The 16,715-nt window shown below is 41.9% G+C and overlaps 1 protein-coding gene across 3 annotated transcripts; it reads left to right on the top strand.

Moving 5' to 3' along the window:
• The first annotated feature begins 2,034 nt into the window (after window positions 1-2,034).
• Window positions 2,035-16,411, top strand: nacc1a (nucleus accumbens associated 1, BEN and BTB (POZ) domain containing a). Of its 3 annotated transcripts, XM_078268745.1 has the most exons (9): window positions 2,341-2,428; window positions 2,907-3,053; window positions 6,090-6,243; window positions 7,063-7,332; window positions 7,766-8,417; window positions 8,669-8,839; window positions 10,766-10,871; window positions 11,047-11,144; window positions 12,276-16,411. In XM_078268745.1, exons 3-9 carry the CDS (start codon window positions 6,118-6,120, stop codon window positions 12,584-12,586), a joined length of 1,734 nt encoding a protein of 577 aa, XP_078124871.1. In that variant the 5' UTR covers window positions 2,341-2,428; window positions 2,907-3,053; window positions 6,090-6,117; the 3' UTR covers window positions 12,587-16,411. The 3 variants fall into 3 exon arrangements, with proteins under 3 accessions (XP_078124870.1, XP_078124869.1, XP_078124871.1); XM_078268744.1 differs by lacking the exon at window positions 2,907-3,053 and having other exon boundaries at window positions 2,035-2,428; window positions 8,672-8,839; XM_078268743.1 differs by lacking the exon at window positions 2,907-3,053 and having other exon boundaries at window positions 2,035-2,428.
• The last annotated feature ends 304 nt before the right edge of the window (window positions 16,412-16,715 follow it).

The raw sequence follows: 16,715 nt of genomic DNA, 5'->3' as shown, positions 1-16,715 counted from the left end.
TGATTGTTAAAGTATGTTATAAAAGTAGCCTATTTCTAGGTATCTTTTCTAAGATAGCCAGTGTCATATCTGGGTCAAGCAAATGTGTGATTGGACTTGTGAAAAAAAAGAAGCTTTTCTTGAAAACAGAAAATCAAACCAGGAGATGGCACTGCTTTGGATATGTTGCAGTTACATTTTGTATGAATTGATTGTTCAACTACAGCATATGTTCAGGGATTTTTTAAGGCCTAGGTCACATTACTTAGTATGAAGCTGAAAATGTAATACAGTGCCAAAAATCATTACTCATAAGCTGGGAAAATCATGGGAAGTCCATTTTTTCCTTAGGAATGAAAGAGATAAATGGTTGCTAAAGCAAGAGCTGAATTCAAGATTTATGTTGCGTTACAATGTATCATACTATTTATTTGCAGCAGTAGGACTCAGCTTTGATATTACACTTTTATTAGCTGTAGATAGTGGTACTGTTAAGTGTTTTGACCCTAGTGTGTTACAGTAATATGAGTGGCTTTCTGGAGACGGCCCCCGGAAATAGTGGTGTATGTACGGCGGGAACTCCAGGCATGTAGACGCTATATCTGTGGAGCTGTGGACGTTAATAAAGAGGAGTCAAACTTTCACTCGGTTACATTATTGACAAAACAACATTAGCCTTCCGAGGCATTTGAATTAGGTGGAGTGTGAAAATGCTTATTGACTAACCAGCAGTTGAAACTTCCTGTTACATGATCACTTATTCAGGTGATTTCCATTTAACTTTTGTGACTTCAACTGGCTCCATTAGTGACGACTTAGATGTGACACAGTAAAGGGTCAAGTATCTCTTTGTGTTTCTTCTTATCTCTTGTCTCTTACCGTGCTTTTAACAGCTTACTTGATTGCTACTTGCTCTGACTGAGTTTTCTTTTTTTAGCTGAAAGGGAATTTTCACATCATAACATCAGACATTCAAAAGGCCATGCCACATAGCTAGTGATTGTAAAACATGGTTGGGGTTTTTACAATAAAAAAAATAAAAAAAGACACATATGGGGTAATTTGAAATGAGAACCATAAATCATTTAGTTTTCTCTTATCAAATCTGTACCAGACACACACGAGGTGTAGTCAACACATGTGCTAAATCAAAACATTGTGACTTAAAAAGATGATGCCATGAGTTGACACTTACTCACTTGTGGGACTATTTTACATTAACATTAGCATAATTTCAACAGAGACTTACAGCTGCCCCATTAGGGGATATTTTCTCTTTGAAATCACAATTAAGAGTTTATGAGATCATAGTTGTATCACCAGTATTTTAACATCTTATCAGCCTTTACCCAAATGGATATACATTATAACAGACAGGACCTCTGCCAATGAAACACATGAAATATACACAGACAAGACAAAACAAAAAACAATCCAGTGACTAAAGATTTACTTAAACTTAAAACTGCATTCTGAGATGTTGGTCTCTAACATGAGCACAGACACTTATGAGTGATATGCATGACAAAAAACAGCATAGTTTCCAGTGGCAAATGTATTTTCCCAGGGCTGTTTAGTGTAACCATTAACCAATGTTTGGTTTCTGGTTCCAAGAAAGTCACGGATTACTTTTTTTCCTGTACATGGCCGACACATTCCCAGTAATTGCTGCCATGCTATTTTTGTGTATTGTTGACACTTGAAATATTGTGGTTTAATATCTGCTGGGCCTCCAACTTCATAATAAATGCATGCAAGTAGATCCACAGAAAGGATTTGAATGCATACAGAAATGTATAAGCTATTGTTGTTGAATTGGGTCAAGAGTTCTAGCATAACCATACAGTGTGCCCATGTAGATTTTACGTCCTAATGGAGAAAGCCGTAGGCTATATCACAGGTGCGCACAGCAGGTATGGGTCATAGCAGCCTGTATTTTGCACATAATGCTTCACTTGTTTACAACCAACAAGGGCGCGGCATTATCCCTATACGTGCGCCGGGTTCACGTTAAATAAGTAGCCCACACACACACACACACACACACACACACACACACACAAAAAACACACGCACGGCCTACTTTTCCCACTTCTATCGCACAGAGAGTGACAGTTTTCCCTTGCAGGCTGCTGCTGCTGCTGTTGTTGCTGTGCCAATGCGCAAACAGTCTACGCCGTGGGATAGGTCTTCCCAAATTGAGGCTGCTCTCGAAACGATCATCCGATTGAATGACGAGCGCGTCATGCTTGTCTTCCTCCTTTTATGTTCCGTGCGATCAGTGGCTCTGTGTTCCGCAATCCCCTGGGATACTGTATCACCCTCGATGGCTCTGCTATCGGCGTTTAGCTCACACTGAATGGCTTTCTGGAGCAAGGAAAAACGGGAAGAGAGATCGCTGCGTCTCCTCCTTTAAACCAACGCTCTGCGTTAACTTCCCAACGAGGGGGTGAGTGTCTTGCCTGCCGTTGTGTGAGGCGTCCTGCCGGGGTATAGTCTAAAGGTTTCACTGCCGGCGGCGGCAGAGGAGGAGGAGGGAGTAGAGGGGTCTGTGCCGGTGTCCTTAGTTAACGCCGTGGATTCGTGTTGATGGCGAACGGCCAGTAGATACGCCACGGGACAATCAAAGTTTGGGATAAGTAACGTTAGGCCTATGCCGCTTAGGGGAAGGGTATAAATTGGCACAGTCCTAAACTTTCTTTAGCCGTTCCAGCCTTTTACGTTAAATGTATCCTGTTATCAGCGTAGAGTGCAATGTTTGGAGTTAAATGGTTAATTTCAGCTCTTCTCTCAAATATGTGAAAATGTGATGGCAGTCAGGTTTTCTGGCACGGCTGCTCTTGCGAGCGCCGGTTATAAGAATTGTGCCTTGTTGTGCTCCCACCCCCCGCTCCGTGCCGCACTGGTTCCGTCTGGCTCGCCCTCAGCTGCTGCGTGTCCTGGGATGACCTGTTGATGTCGGTAGAATGGAGAATGGCAGGGGGAGCGATTTCCCCCATCACCAAAATATTTAAATAAGCAACATTTGGGCTTGACAACCGGCGTCGCAGCACAGCTACCTCGTCCGCAAGGCAGTAAGTGTCTTGTTTATATATTAAGTGTGGACTATTGCGGAAATGCTTGACATTGTGCTGCTGAGCTGAGTGTGCATGAGGTGGATGGTGCGCCGGGGCGAACCCAAAATATTTAACAGTAGCGTTAGCTTAGCCATTAGCTACCTCTATAGGCCTGCTGCGGATGGGAAAGAGCATCAAACATTTCAGCGTTGTCAGCCACAAGAGGGAAAGGGGGACGAACTATGACCGCCTAATCTGCTTAAGATGGTTTAAGATGAATATACTTGAATGCCATTTGACCGCACGTAAACAGGAGCACACCGTCGCCCTCACCCGGGTACCACCGGGGCTTGCTGCCATCCTGTGTCGCCCCCCTCCCGGCTCCGGTGTCAGCAGAGAGTGGAGCACTCCCGGCGGGTAGACTGGCACACGGCGCGGTGTGTTAACGAGCTCCTTATCTGTTCCCCATTACCCGGCATTCTTTCCCGTTTAAACATTTTCGGTACAGAGGCAGACTATAGTCGGGAACACTCACATGGTACAGCCTCAGTAATATGGAGTTAAGAAGTTTAGACGCTTTAATATATGTGCTGCTTTATATTCAGGATCCAACCACAAATCAGGCCTGTATGTCTTGACTTGATAGGAGAAGCACAGCCATGCAGACATGGGCACATGAGAACCAGGAAATGCCTATAGAAGGGACTGCACCAATGACTCCACAGTAATCACCCACACAGCAGTGTCAGAGCCAATGCTTCTTTCAATTTTAGAAGTGGATCAATTGGAAACTAGTCGGACAAGTATAAGTTCTGAAATATGTTGACAGCCGTCCCATCATAACATAGCCCTTATGTTTGTATGTTTGACCTACTTTCCCCAGCAGGCTGGTTGGTATTTATAAGACACAGGGTGAATTAGGGTGAATTTCACTCGTTCACTTTGCTGCACTCTATTTATTTTACAGAATAAGGACCTGAGATGATCCCTCTCATCTCTGCAGGCCTCACTGCCCATCCTTACTGCATAAAGACACACACACACACACACACACACACACACACACACACACACACACACACGTCACATTCTCTTTCACTGTCAGGGGCAAACTGTGCAAACACACCCTGCTCTCAGCCCTGTGTTTGTGTGTCTTTATGTGCACGCATGTGTGCTTACTGCGGCTCGCCAAACTGTAAACAAGCAGTATTGTCTAATGTCTGTGTGTGACTCAGTGTGCCTTTTGTGGGTTTGTTTGAGTTTGTGTGTGCGCATCTGTGTTTTAGTATGAGGGAGAGGGAGCTTGAGTGAGACAGAGACAAAGAGAGCATTTCTCTTTACCCTGGAGCTTGGCTAGGTCCCAAATGAAAGGCTTTGGATATGATGGGGCGGCTCACTCCAGCCCTCATCAGTCCGTCACACCAAAGTTGGTTGTGTGCCTCTTACAGGGTGGGCTTCAATCAGTTTGTTCTCACAGTATCAGAGATTGTCTTTGTTTGGTATGTATCTACGTGTGTGTGTGTGTGTGTGTGTGTGTGTGTGTGGCTTGTACTCATGAAACACTTTGAGGTGGTAAAGCATCTGTGTGAAAAGCAGCTTTATCTAGGCCTGTGTACTCATCGGTGTGGATATATGTGAAAACACTTCTGACTGGTATTCTGCTTGAAGTAAAGGTTTATGACCAATGCAATGTCACGTAGGCTTATCAATGGATCTGTTGTATTCCTAGCTGTATTTGTGGAGGTTATATAGTGCTTGTGGGTACAGAAGGGCATACAATGCATATACATGTGAATCCCTGTACTGAAAAGTAGATTTCTCCCCATGCTATTGTACAGAATGAGGTCATGGCTACAAATCTAAAACGTAAAAGAAAATATCTGGTGTCTTTACATATCCTGACACTGAATACAAAACTTTCTCAAATAATCAAGCAGTTACAGTGTTCATAACCGCTCAGCACAGCAGAGGGAACTTCTTTTTAATTCAACATTGACATGCATAGTAAGGGGGTATGTTTGTCTTTGGCTGTTTATAAAAGTGAATGGAAACATGCAATGTGGTGTTTGTTTAGGCCACACACTTTCCAACATAGAATAACAGACCATGACCCAGTTATCTGTTTTATAGCTCATAGAAGACAGAAAATAAAAAGGCTTTTACTGAGCCCGCTCCTGGCAATAACCACTACTGCGAGGCTGAAGTGATGTATAGGAATTAATGCAATGCAGATTATCCATGGCGGTTTCAACAAAACTTTGTTTGAAATATCAACGTCCTGTGAGCCTGCCAAACGCCTTCAGTAGGACTGTGTGAAGAAATATTTGTGGTCTATGTCAATTGGATATGCCAAGGGATAGAATGGTTATTCAGGAATTCTTTTCTCTAAAATTGAAGTGCTTCATTATTACAAATTTGGCCTAGTAGTAACAACAAATAGACTTTTATTAGATTTAGTTTGTTTGGTATTACTGTATCCCTGTTAAAGACTCATGTATCCCTGTTAAAGAGGCCATTTTATTGTGTCCATTAATGTAAGAGTCTGGCATTCCTCACCTGTTTTGTTTTAGGTCTGTTCTCCCTGAGCTTTTTGTCTTTTAACACAGCCTTGTTACATTACACCTCCTCCCCACATTTTTTTTTTTTTGTCGTTGTGAATGGGCCTGCCCATTTTATAACACCTGGGACAATGACCCTGCTCTGGACAAAGTGGTGTAAACGCTACAATCAAACACTCCTACTCCAAATGGCCCCAACTCAACTTGGTTGTATTTTCTTAACCTTCTCTGCCCTGTAACACCTTTTCTAGGTCCTAATATTTCAATGACCCCAAAAGTAGGAGTCCCACACATTACTCCTAATGACTCAAGGTATAAATAGCAACAGTCTGATACTGCCATGTAAAGTTGAACCTACTGTATGTTAACCATTTTAATACACATAGTTTATGTGTGGATGGGGTTTAAATGTCATGTATTGTAATTGTGTCATTCCTCTTTCTTTCCCCGCTTTTCGTTTCATTCTCTGTCTTCTGTGTCTTTATTTCCCAACAAGACCCTTTGGTGGTGTGCGTAGGCGCACCATGGCCCAGACCCTCCAGATGGCGATCCCAAACTTTGGCAACAATGTTTTAGAGTGTCTGAATGAGCAGCGGCTGCAGGGCCTCTACTGCGATGTCTCTGTGGTGGTCAAGGGCCATGCCTTCAAGGTACTGATGAGACAGCGAGTTACTGTTTTTATTATGGAAATTAACCTTATATTTAAAGTCAAGGCTAAATTTAGAGAAGTTAAGGCTTGGGTGTAATGTAAACAATTAGCCCTGTGGCTCCATGGCAGCCATGTTACATGGAGGATGGAATGCTAAAATACTTCAAAAGAAGTGCTGTTTGGACAGTCTGAAAGTGGGGGGCAGACATCGTAACGTTTTTCTTTTTTGTATCTGGGGTGGCTCAACCAACCTGGAATGATGATACACTTTCACAGAGAGCAGTTCATCCTAGTATAATGTTGAGAGATATTTAGCTAAATTCTTCCTCTCTGGCTAAAGGTTTGGCGATTAGTTAAATCATTTCTTGTAGTCTTTACTTGAAATGACAACTGGACCTCTTTAATTGCATGCAATTTCCCACTTAGCCTTTTAAAGGTAATGGGTTAGATTGCCCCCAATTTAAATGCCCTGAGTCTTGGTTGGATTTTCTTAACCTTTTCTGCCCTGTAACCTTTTTTTCTAGGTCCCAATATTTTAATGTCCCCCAAGTAGGAGAGCTGTCCTTTTTTAAGTATGGCTTTCTTTCCAAGAACATTAGGAGAAGTTCTAAATAGTATTTTAGGATTCATATATTAAAGACTTATTAAACAAAAACACAAATACATGACTGGGAACAGAACCATGCCATTTACACTTTTCTGAAGTTTAAAATATATTTTATTTTGTTTAAGTTCTCAGTTCATGATCTTGTGCGGAATATTACATTTGCACTACCCTAAAAGTTCTAATGTGGTGCTTTCTTATCTGCTTTTGTCTCAGGCCCATCGAGCTGTGCTGGCTGCTAGCAGTTCTTATTTCCGGGACCTTTTCAGCAGCAGCAATAGTGGAGGAGGTAGCAGCAATGAGACAAGCCCAAACGTAGTGGAGCTCCCGTCGGCTGTGCAGCCCCAGAGCTTCCAGCAGATTTTGTCTTTCTGCTACACAGGCCGTCTCAGCATGACAGTGGGGGACCAGTTTCTCCTAATGTATACTGCAGGCTTCCTGCAGATCCAACAGATCATGGAAAAAGGCACTGAGTTCTTCCTAAAGGTAAGGCTGAAATGTGTTTAAAATAAAGTGTCTATTCCAGTTGGAACAATATTGAAATATATCTTGTGCTCAGAGTTTGAAAAGGCAATATAAGCATGAAGGAAATTTAAGGGCAACCTGCCTTGTAGTTGTTGAAATACCTTTTCATGGGTCAAAAGTGATTGTGGAAGTCAAACTATAGTGTGACGATGGTTCTAGCTAGGGAGGGGGTCACTTAATCATTTGGAATCATTTACTGAAAACCATAAATAATCATACAAAATGTGAAGGAAAATTAGCCAATGGTTGTTGAGATGCTGTTGGACGGACAGGCTGACCATCCTTCATCCCAGCCACCAGCATGGCAAAACGCTACGAGCAAAAACACATTTGTTGGTACATCAGTGTGTTTCTGTATGCTGACACAAAGTTAATATATACATTCATTTTTTAGGTTTCCTCCCCCAGCTGCGACTCCCAGGGCCTGCACGCTGAGGAGGCCCCACCTTCTGAGCCCCCACCTTCTGAGCCCCAGAGCCCTGTGACGCAGACCAGTAACGGTGCAGGCCGGCCTGCCTCTTGCTTGACGCCGCTCCCTCTGGTATCACGAGTGAAGACGGAGCAGCCCGCTAGCCAGCCGGAAGCAGCCACCCCATACTCAGTGGTCTGCACTCCTGTAGCCAAGCGGCTATGGGAGGGTGGCAGCAGCCGAGATGGAGGCGGGGTAGGCTCAGGGGGAGGCGGTGGGGCCAGGAAGGCAGCCCGTTATTCCCAGGAGGCGGTGCGGGGCAGTGCCATTCAGAGCCCCGGGGCCCTTGGACTGGCCATGGGTATGGGTGCCAACGTAACCAGCCTGGCGGGCATGGTGGCCAGTGGCGGGCTTAGTGGCAGTGCCGGCACCGGCACCAACGGGAGCTCTGCAGCAGGCCTCGGCATGTCAGAGGGCGCCAGCCCCGGCACCCTGAGCACCTACGCCAGTGACTCACCCATCAGCTACCATGATGATGAAGAAGAGGAAGAGGGGACAGATGAATGTGCTGAAGAGCAGTATAGGCAAATCTGCAACATGTATACTATGTACAGCATGCTCAACATGGGAGCTGCAGGTAATGGACATGAGACAGAATAGTACTTGTAAATGCACCTGAAAGACAGAGAACATGTAGTCTAATGTTTATGCCTACTTTTATTTTCGGTGAAAGTGAAATCATTTTTGCCTTCTCTGCTGAGATTTCCTATTTAATTTGAATGGATTTAATAGTAATCCTGATGTTTTTCTGGTTTAAGCAGGCATTTTACTGTGCACCCTAAAAGTGATATAGTTCTATTCTAATTTTGCAGTATTGTTTTTCTCCAGCAGCTGGTGAACGTGTTGAGGCTCTACCAGACCACACAGAGACACGGGGTCGGATGCGAGGCAGAGACCTTACATGTCTCCCCGCAGAACTCATCGCTCAGATAGGCAACCGCTGTCATCCCAAACTGTACGAGGAAGGAGACCCTGCTGAGAAACTAGAGTTAGTCTCAGGTATGGTTTGTGTGTGCATGTGTGTTCTCAGAGAAACCTGTCTTTTCAAAAGACAGACTTTTCAACATGACATCATGACTTCGCGTAAACATACACGCCTCTTTGTGGCGTGTTATCTGTACGCATTTTGAGCTATCCGCGTGTATGTCTACACTGTATACAGCGGACGGCAGTCTGCAACATCACAGCGTAAACATACACGCCACTTTCTAAAGCCACGTGGCGTGTTATCGCGAGGCTACGGTTGGGTTTAGGAAAAGTCACACGCGGGTTGGGTTTAGGAAAAGAACAAACGTGGAAAGGAAACCTCACGCGCGGAACACGAAGGAAACGTCTCACACGGGACACGATCCCCGCTCTCCTGGGTGAAAGTTTACTACTCGCTACGGCGTCAATTCACACGCAATCGCAAGGTAATGTAAGTCAATGGAGGCCAAACGGCGTTGCTAAACACGCTAAAAAGCGAGTATGTGTCTTGATAAAACGCCGATAATGGCATACAAATTGGCATGTCATACATTCGCCACTTCATGAAATCAGTCTGGACTTTTATAGGATAGAGTTTTAGAGGAGCTGGTAAAATGCTCAATGACTCGGTTTTGTGTTAAAGGTCTTTAACCATTTGGAAGCTATATGTATGTCTATAGTAGAGAAACATACACTTGAGCTATAAAATGTACATGTAGCAATATACCAATACCAATGTTTGTTCATTCAAGGGATCTGGCAAGGCAAATGACAATGATATGTATGCACGTATTTAGAGGAAGCTGTCCTCAAATGACTGGCCTTGGCATTGGTATGCAGATTACATGGCAGTACTGCACATTTGACTCCTTGTGTTTATGTCAAGGACATCCTGTGACAATGTGTGTGTTACCTCACAGGCTGGGTTACATACCTTTCAATGCAGTGTGTGCGTGTGACTGAGAGAACTGTAGAGACATGAATAAAGAAAGAAAAGGAGGGAGGTAACACACACCAAGCTAGTATTGTTTGGTAGTAGTACATTTAAAAGAAAAAGGCAAAAATGCAACAACAAAAAATGTGTTATACCGTAATAATATTAAATTGACTAAACTTTACCCATTATGAAACCTGTGACACAGATGCAAATTCAATATAGAGCAATAAACGGAACAAACAGAAAAGAAATAGCAAGAAGCAAAACTCTTAACTATGGCATGTCCCTAAACCACAGCCTCCTCACTCTCCACCTACAGCTACAATGTTTGATATGAATCAGACTTGCCACTAGATTATCAAATACTCCTTACATTCCAGTAATTTAAAGTGAAGATTTCATGATTCATCATTACTGCACATGATAGGGTTGGGCGATCGTTTTTGGGCGGCAGCGTGGCTCAGCGTCTGGCAGGGCTTTGAAATAGCAATACAGTTAAAGTGACATGAACAAACATTTCTAAACAGTGTGAACAATTGATTGAAGAAGAATCAATTTAATGGAAATGTCTTCGCAAGGGGGGGGGGCGGGGTTCGGGGCCTTGCTCAAGAGCACCTTGGCATTCCCCAAGAGGTGAACTGGGACCTCTTCAGCTACCAGTCCATTCCGTATTTCGGTCTGTACGGGGACTTGAACCAGCGACCCTCCAGTTCCCAACCCAACTGCCCACGGACTGAGCTACACCCAATGAATGCATAGAAGGGCGCACATTCTAGAGGTTGTTATTATAACAGACATACTTTAACATACTTTAACATCTTAGTTCTGATAGTATTTCTGATTAAACCTTCAATAATCAATATACGATCCGAGCCTAGTATCCGACCTACAAAATCTGAACTTGAACAAATCAATCATGTCCTAAAGCGAGACAACAAATGAGTCATAAATGTTGATAAGTACTGATCATGTTTGGTGGTTCATTTGTTTGTTGATATTCATTGCATGTGCATTCTTTGCAGGTACTTCTGTATATATATCGCGAGCCCAGCTAATGAACTGTCATGTGAGCGCAGGGACCAGACACAAGGTGCTGCTTAGGAGGCTGCTGGCTGCCTTCTTTGACAGGTTTGTTCCTCTTGTCTCTGGGTCTATTTCTGCAAGTGTTTCATGTAAAGTTAGCAAAAGCTCAATTTTAATACAGAGATTAATGTATTTGTTTTTGTCTGCTGGCATTAGAGGGATATAACTATTTTTGTTTTCTTCTGTTCTGTGCAACTCATTCTTATTTTTGATGCATCAGGAATACTCTGGCCAACAGTTGTGGAACAGGCATCCGCTCGTCAACTAATGACCCGAGCCGCAAGCCCCTGGACAACAGAGTTCTGCATGCGGTCAAATGTGAGCGTACATGTTTTTTAGTCCGAGGGTGTTTGTCCACAAGCATGCAAACAATTTGCACATTTGCTTGTGAAGTTGGGTTCAGATAGAGGGGAATGTACTGTACATGCATTCATATTTTACATATTTACATATACTATATGCATATTGCAAAGAACGTTGTTGCTGAATTTAATGATTGGCTGTTAAATGTCTCAGTTCATTTAACAGTGAAACAAGTCTGGTTTTAGTCTACTTTTGGAGTAAAGTGCAAAGGGGAGATTTGCTACCTACTGCACCCTTATGATTATCATTAGGTAATAGCCCACAGTGACCACTAGAGAGCAACATTCAACTATGTTCACATTTGTGTGCTTGTATATAGGTGATAATGTGTTCAGACATTTATGAGAAAAGCTAACAGATTAACTGATTGCTCACTGAAATTTCGGCTTGCTTTGTGAAGATGAACACATTTCCCTACATCACATTAGTGAAATGAGAAAGGCAGCAGGACATGGTCGAAGAGATCAGCTGCCCCATTTACAAATCGGTGTCAGTGCCTTTATGATCTGCAGGATATTATCTCTCTTAAAATTTAACTTCGAGACATGGTTATACAGTATTTGTTGCTAACATCAACTGAAGTGTGTATGAATGTAGGACATTTCTGATGTCATTCAGATGATTAAGGATTTTAGAAGTACAGTCCAATCTTGGGATATAATCCCAAATTGACCAGAAAATTGTTGCAGTGTGAGTAGAAGGAGCTCTGATACTTCACGCTGCTGAAATTCTCCTCGCACCTCGCAAATAGGCGACTTTGTGTCATGAGCCTGCGCTGTCGCAAAGAATTGGCGGTACGCAGACCTCCGCACAGAGCCTACACATATACCCTCTGATGACTATATGCCATGCAGACACCTGGCGAACACTCGCGCACATGCACAGTATAATTTCGGCTTAATCGAGCCTTAAGTAATGTGTATTCCACTTGCTTAACATTAAAAACATTTCCCATGACCATTGTTTCTGTTGTTTAGCTTCCTGTCTGCCTTATGACACTAGTTCTCGTCTTAGGCGTAGGTCACAACATAACAAACTAACTTGTTTTGTTTGTTTTTTTTCTTCCTTTTTTTTTTTTTTTTTCAGTTTATTGCCAGAACTTTGCCACTAGCTTCAAAGAGAGCGAGATGAATGCCATCGCTGCTGACATGTGCACCAACGCCCGACGTGTGGTCCGTAAGAGCTGGATCCCCAAGCTGAAGCTACTGATGGCTGAGAGCGACGCCTACACCGCTTACCTTCCCGACGGCGTCAAAATGGAAGACGACACCCTGGGGGCGGACCCAGCTTTCGACTCTGCCTCCGTGGAGGCCGCCGGCGGTGCCGGAATGGAGTCAGGTGGCTCTTCAGGTGAATCGCTACCAGGTGTGGGCGGGGACGGAGGACCGTTATTTTGAACATTGTGTCCGGGGAAAGTTGAAATTTGGTGACACACATACAAGTATTCCCCAGTTCTGCTTGCCTCCTCGCTCTTTGGCCCACGCTGATCTCTCACATCTGACTGTCTATACTACACTGCTAGGGTCAACAGTTGTTACCCTGATGTAACCAGGACATGAAAATTTTAATTTTTGCTTTATGACTGTACAATGGAGTTAGTTGAGGAAAGGGAGAGAGTGAGAGGGTTTTCTCTCTGCCTCCCCTTGTCTTTTTTAGGTGTGTAAGCGCATCTGTTGCATATTACATACATTCCCTGAAATGTAGGTGGTGTGGGGAGTTGGAAGGGATGGCTGGATAGACAGGCTAGGAGTAGAGGTGGCGAGTATATTGAATGTAAGTGGCAGTGGCAGTTTTCTTTATGCAACCCTAACAACTTGTATTCCAGCCTAGGAAAAAGGAACTAAATTTTAAAATAGATACAATAATAAACATTAACACTACCTTCCTACTTCCTCTCCTTTCCTCTTCCACTCATCACCCTGCGAGTATTCTTCACCACATCACCTCTCTCGAGACCAGAGAATCTCACCTGAGTGTTTCACTGTGCAGTGTCTTATAGAAATGTATCTCATCTTTCTCGGTTTTCTAAATGTTTAGCATGTTTCTCTTGTCTATGAACTGAAAAAAGTGATCCAGAGAGAAGGGGAAAGCTTTTTACTGAGATGATTGTAAAGAAAATTTAAAGGGCAACAGGTAATCAAAGATGGTCATATTTTTAGAAGACAAACTATATTTATACAAGTGCCCATGCCTAGAACGGTGTGAGCAAAGAGAGTGAAAGGGGTTGTTTTAAAATCTCTCAGATCTTCGTGTTTTATTGAAAGAGGTCTTGTCAAATAAGGAAAAGTGCTATTTTTGCATAAAAAAAGAAGTATAATAAAGCAGTATAATCATAAGTCCCATAGTCATTTATTTTTATCTTTATTTGACAGTGCAGAGTGATGGAATGAGCAGTTGAACTGCTAAATTTGAAGCATTTCATCCTCAGCTTAGCTTAAAATGAATAGTGAGACTGATTCAGCTGGCTTGACTGTTGTCTATGATAACCTTTTCTTGTTAGGTTGCGAACCCCCAACGTTTGCATCCTTCGACAAAACATTTGCCCACAACTTTGAAATTACTTGTAGAAATATAAAGGTTATTGATCTGACAGCTCAGTTAGTTTCTTCTTTGTACTGAAATTATTGACAAGGAAAAAAACTGCTGTCAAATAATAATAATTATGGAATATTGGAACGTGCCTTTTTATTTGAAATCAATGAGCAGAAGCTTGGTGGGTACAGTGATGTCATGAGGAGGCAATACTGCTTGAAAAGCAAAATAGGCTTTATGGTACTATCCATGTGTGGGAAATAGTTCTTTGGTAAAGGAGAGCCTGTATTTCGTGGCTGTGTCTTTTAAGTATGTAGTTTATTCATGTATCTAATGCACCACCTCAAAATGGCTGACAGTTTTATTTTAGAGTTTAACATGATTTTGTATCTTCCTTGAGAGTGGAGGTTTCTGCACCTTATTGAGAAAAACCAGAGGTTCATGCACCTTTTGAGAAATGTAGCAATTGAACCCCGTTAGGTTGAATCTGTCTTCTTTGTTTTTGTTTTCCCATGTCTGCATGTTTCTTGTTTAGAAGTGGCACACATTCCTACTGTAAATAATCAAGACGACTGTTGAGTTAAATCCCAAGTGTTCTTCCTTTTTGTTGCTGGATGCGTCTGATTATAAAATGTCAATAACTGACCTCTTTTTTACGTGAAAGTTTGTTTGCTAGAAGCTTTTTGAATGACCTGTAAGAGGTCACCACAGGGGCTTCATTGTTCCTGTTTCAGATGGATATAAGTGAAAATGGGGTGTGACGTAGGAATGTGTTCTTAACCCGAAATGCTCTTCCAGACGACTGATTGCTTTCTCCTTCTGGAGGGGCTTTCTAAAGACGTTCTATTTTTCTGAAGACAGGTACAGGGTAAAAACCGGGAAGGAATCGGTGCTTCTTATTCAAGGCAGTTGAGTCAATCTTATTGAGAAAAAACAACAGCTAGAAACATGATAGATGAAGCTCAGCCTATTTTCACTATTGATTAAAGGATGAGTTTACTGAAACGTTTGACCTGATGATTTACGGACAGCAAAAGTGCAGTACCTTATAAGTATTCTGTAAAGGGTAATGACAACAATACCTCAGTAAGCTCTGCATTTGACTGTAGATGCCACATGATCACCCCCTCCCCCACGAACGTACCTCTCCGGTATCTTTGAAGACTGCTGTGCTTCCTGTCCTTCTTGCAGCTGGTGTCATGTTTCACTTCCACAAGTTTATTCATGTGTTTCAGAGAAAGGCAAAGCAGTGGTTTTAGTTGGTTAACTCTGAATTATAATATGTACGTTTCCTTTTCTCAGTGACTTTTAACTGTTAACTGTTTAAGTTTACAGTTGACATCTTCATGTTTTCCCCAATGTTTTTTTATAATTATGACACTACTTAAATTAGTATAGTTAAGTCAACATAATACCTGAAATAGTTTGCTGGGACATCAAATTATGTTGTACAGAAAAACATTTCATTTCAGATTTTTCAATATATTAATTTCAAGGTTTTTCAAAATAAATCCACTATAATTCAAGATTCTTAGATAATTACTTTGTGTGCAGAATTAAAGGAGAGACTAATCACTAGGACCTCTGAATTTAATTGAGGGAGTTTTTGGGACATTCTGTCTTCTTAATATCTTCTTTGGCCTAATAGCTACTACATTTGTGGATGTCCCTGCATAAAGGAATAAAACCAGATATGACAATAGCAAATTACTGTTCAAATGTCTAAATTTGTGTCCTTCACAGAGGTAGTCTATTAGTGAAATCAGAGGGTAACTATGGTTATGGTACTTTTCAGGGTTTTTTACCTATAGCCATTGTTAAGTTCTCTGTCCAAAATGTCCCTCGCTCACCACCTACTTGCATACTGCTTTATCTGCAATAGGTGTGTGAGTGTGGTTGTTTTACTTTATGTGCATTTGAGAATAGAGATATTCCATGCTTATTTTTTCAGTATGTTCTAAGCATATTGTAATTTCTGTACCTTTTCAACGTGTTTACACTTCACAAAACATGTCAACCTACACACTTGAATGGATAAGGTGTTGCACGGCATGGGGAACCTTTTGTCACTAAACCGTACATATATAAATATGATTATACACATGTATAGATAAATACTGTATATTATATATAGACGCGCACATAGAGGTCAGATTGTTTGTTGTGCACTCGCAGCATGAGGTATATATTTACCCAGAAACGGCGCTTCTTCACCTCCTGTACAGTAATAGGTCTGCCCATGTCTTTGCCCCTGCTCCTTGCCCTCTGTAACCCTGTAGCGCCAGTGGACATTCTGTAAAGCTCATCCTATTTCTTTCTGTGTTCCAAGTGCCAATAACTTTGTGAAAGCCCTGTAACTGTGACCCAACATTATCAAAAGGTAATTGCACATTAACAACTGTAAAATAAATAAATACAAATCATAGAGAAAATGTCAAAATGGATTAAATAATGAATATCTTAATAAAAGATTTGTAACAATTTCTCTTTGACTATATATATTTCTTTTTTTACTGGGATGTAACTGTTCTGCTGCTTGTTGGGTGTCTGGTTGTTTTTAATACACTTTTCATTCATGACACTGGAATAAAGTAAATGTATAGAAATGTGTTTCCTAGTGGTTTCACTAGAACTTCATTAAGAAATTGGATATTGCCTTGAAAAAAACAAGCATTCCCTTTTTACCAAAACTTGGGTTCAAAAATAAATTTACAGCAATATCTCGAAGTTTTTCATGTATATTTCTGTGGCAAAATTCCTTTTCACTGTGAAATACTTTAATGTAATTCACTGTAAGTAGGCACTTTTTTTTTTTTATAAACCTGAAGATAAAAAGCTTAAACATGCATGCTACTTATTGAATGTTTCTCTTCATGCACACTTCAGTAATCCCACCTGGAGGCTGCCGTGTATGACCAGTTTCTTTCATGCTTCACGAACATATCACCCCACACAGTTATTCCTGCCTTCATTTGGCTGTAGTTTTGCTTTCAT

Source organism: Sander vitreus, chromosome 15 (assembly GCF_031162955.1).
Source record: "Sander vitreus isolate 19-12246 chromosome 15, sanVit1, whole genome shotgun sequence".
Taxonomy (NCBI): Eukaryota; Metazoa; Chordata; class Actinopteri; order Perciformes; family Percidae; genus Sander; species Sander vitreus.
Note: the sequence above shows the minus strand (reverse complement) of the source record. Positions and strands in the feature narration are given on the sequence as shown.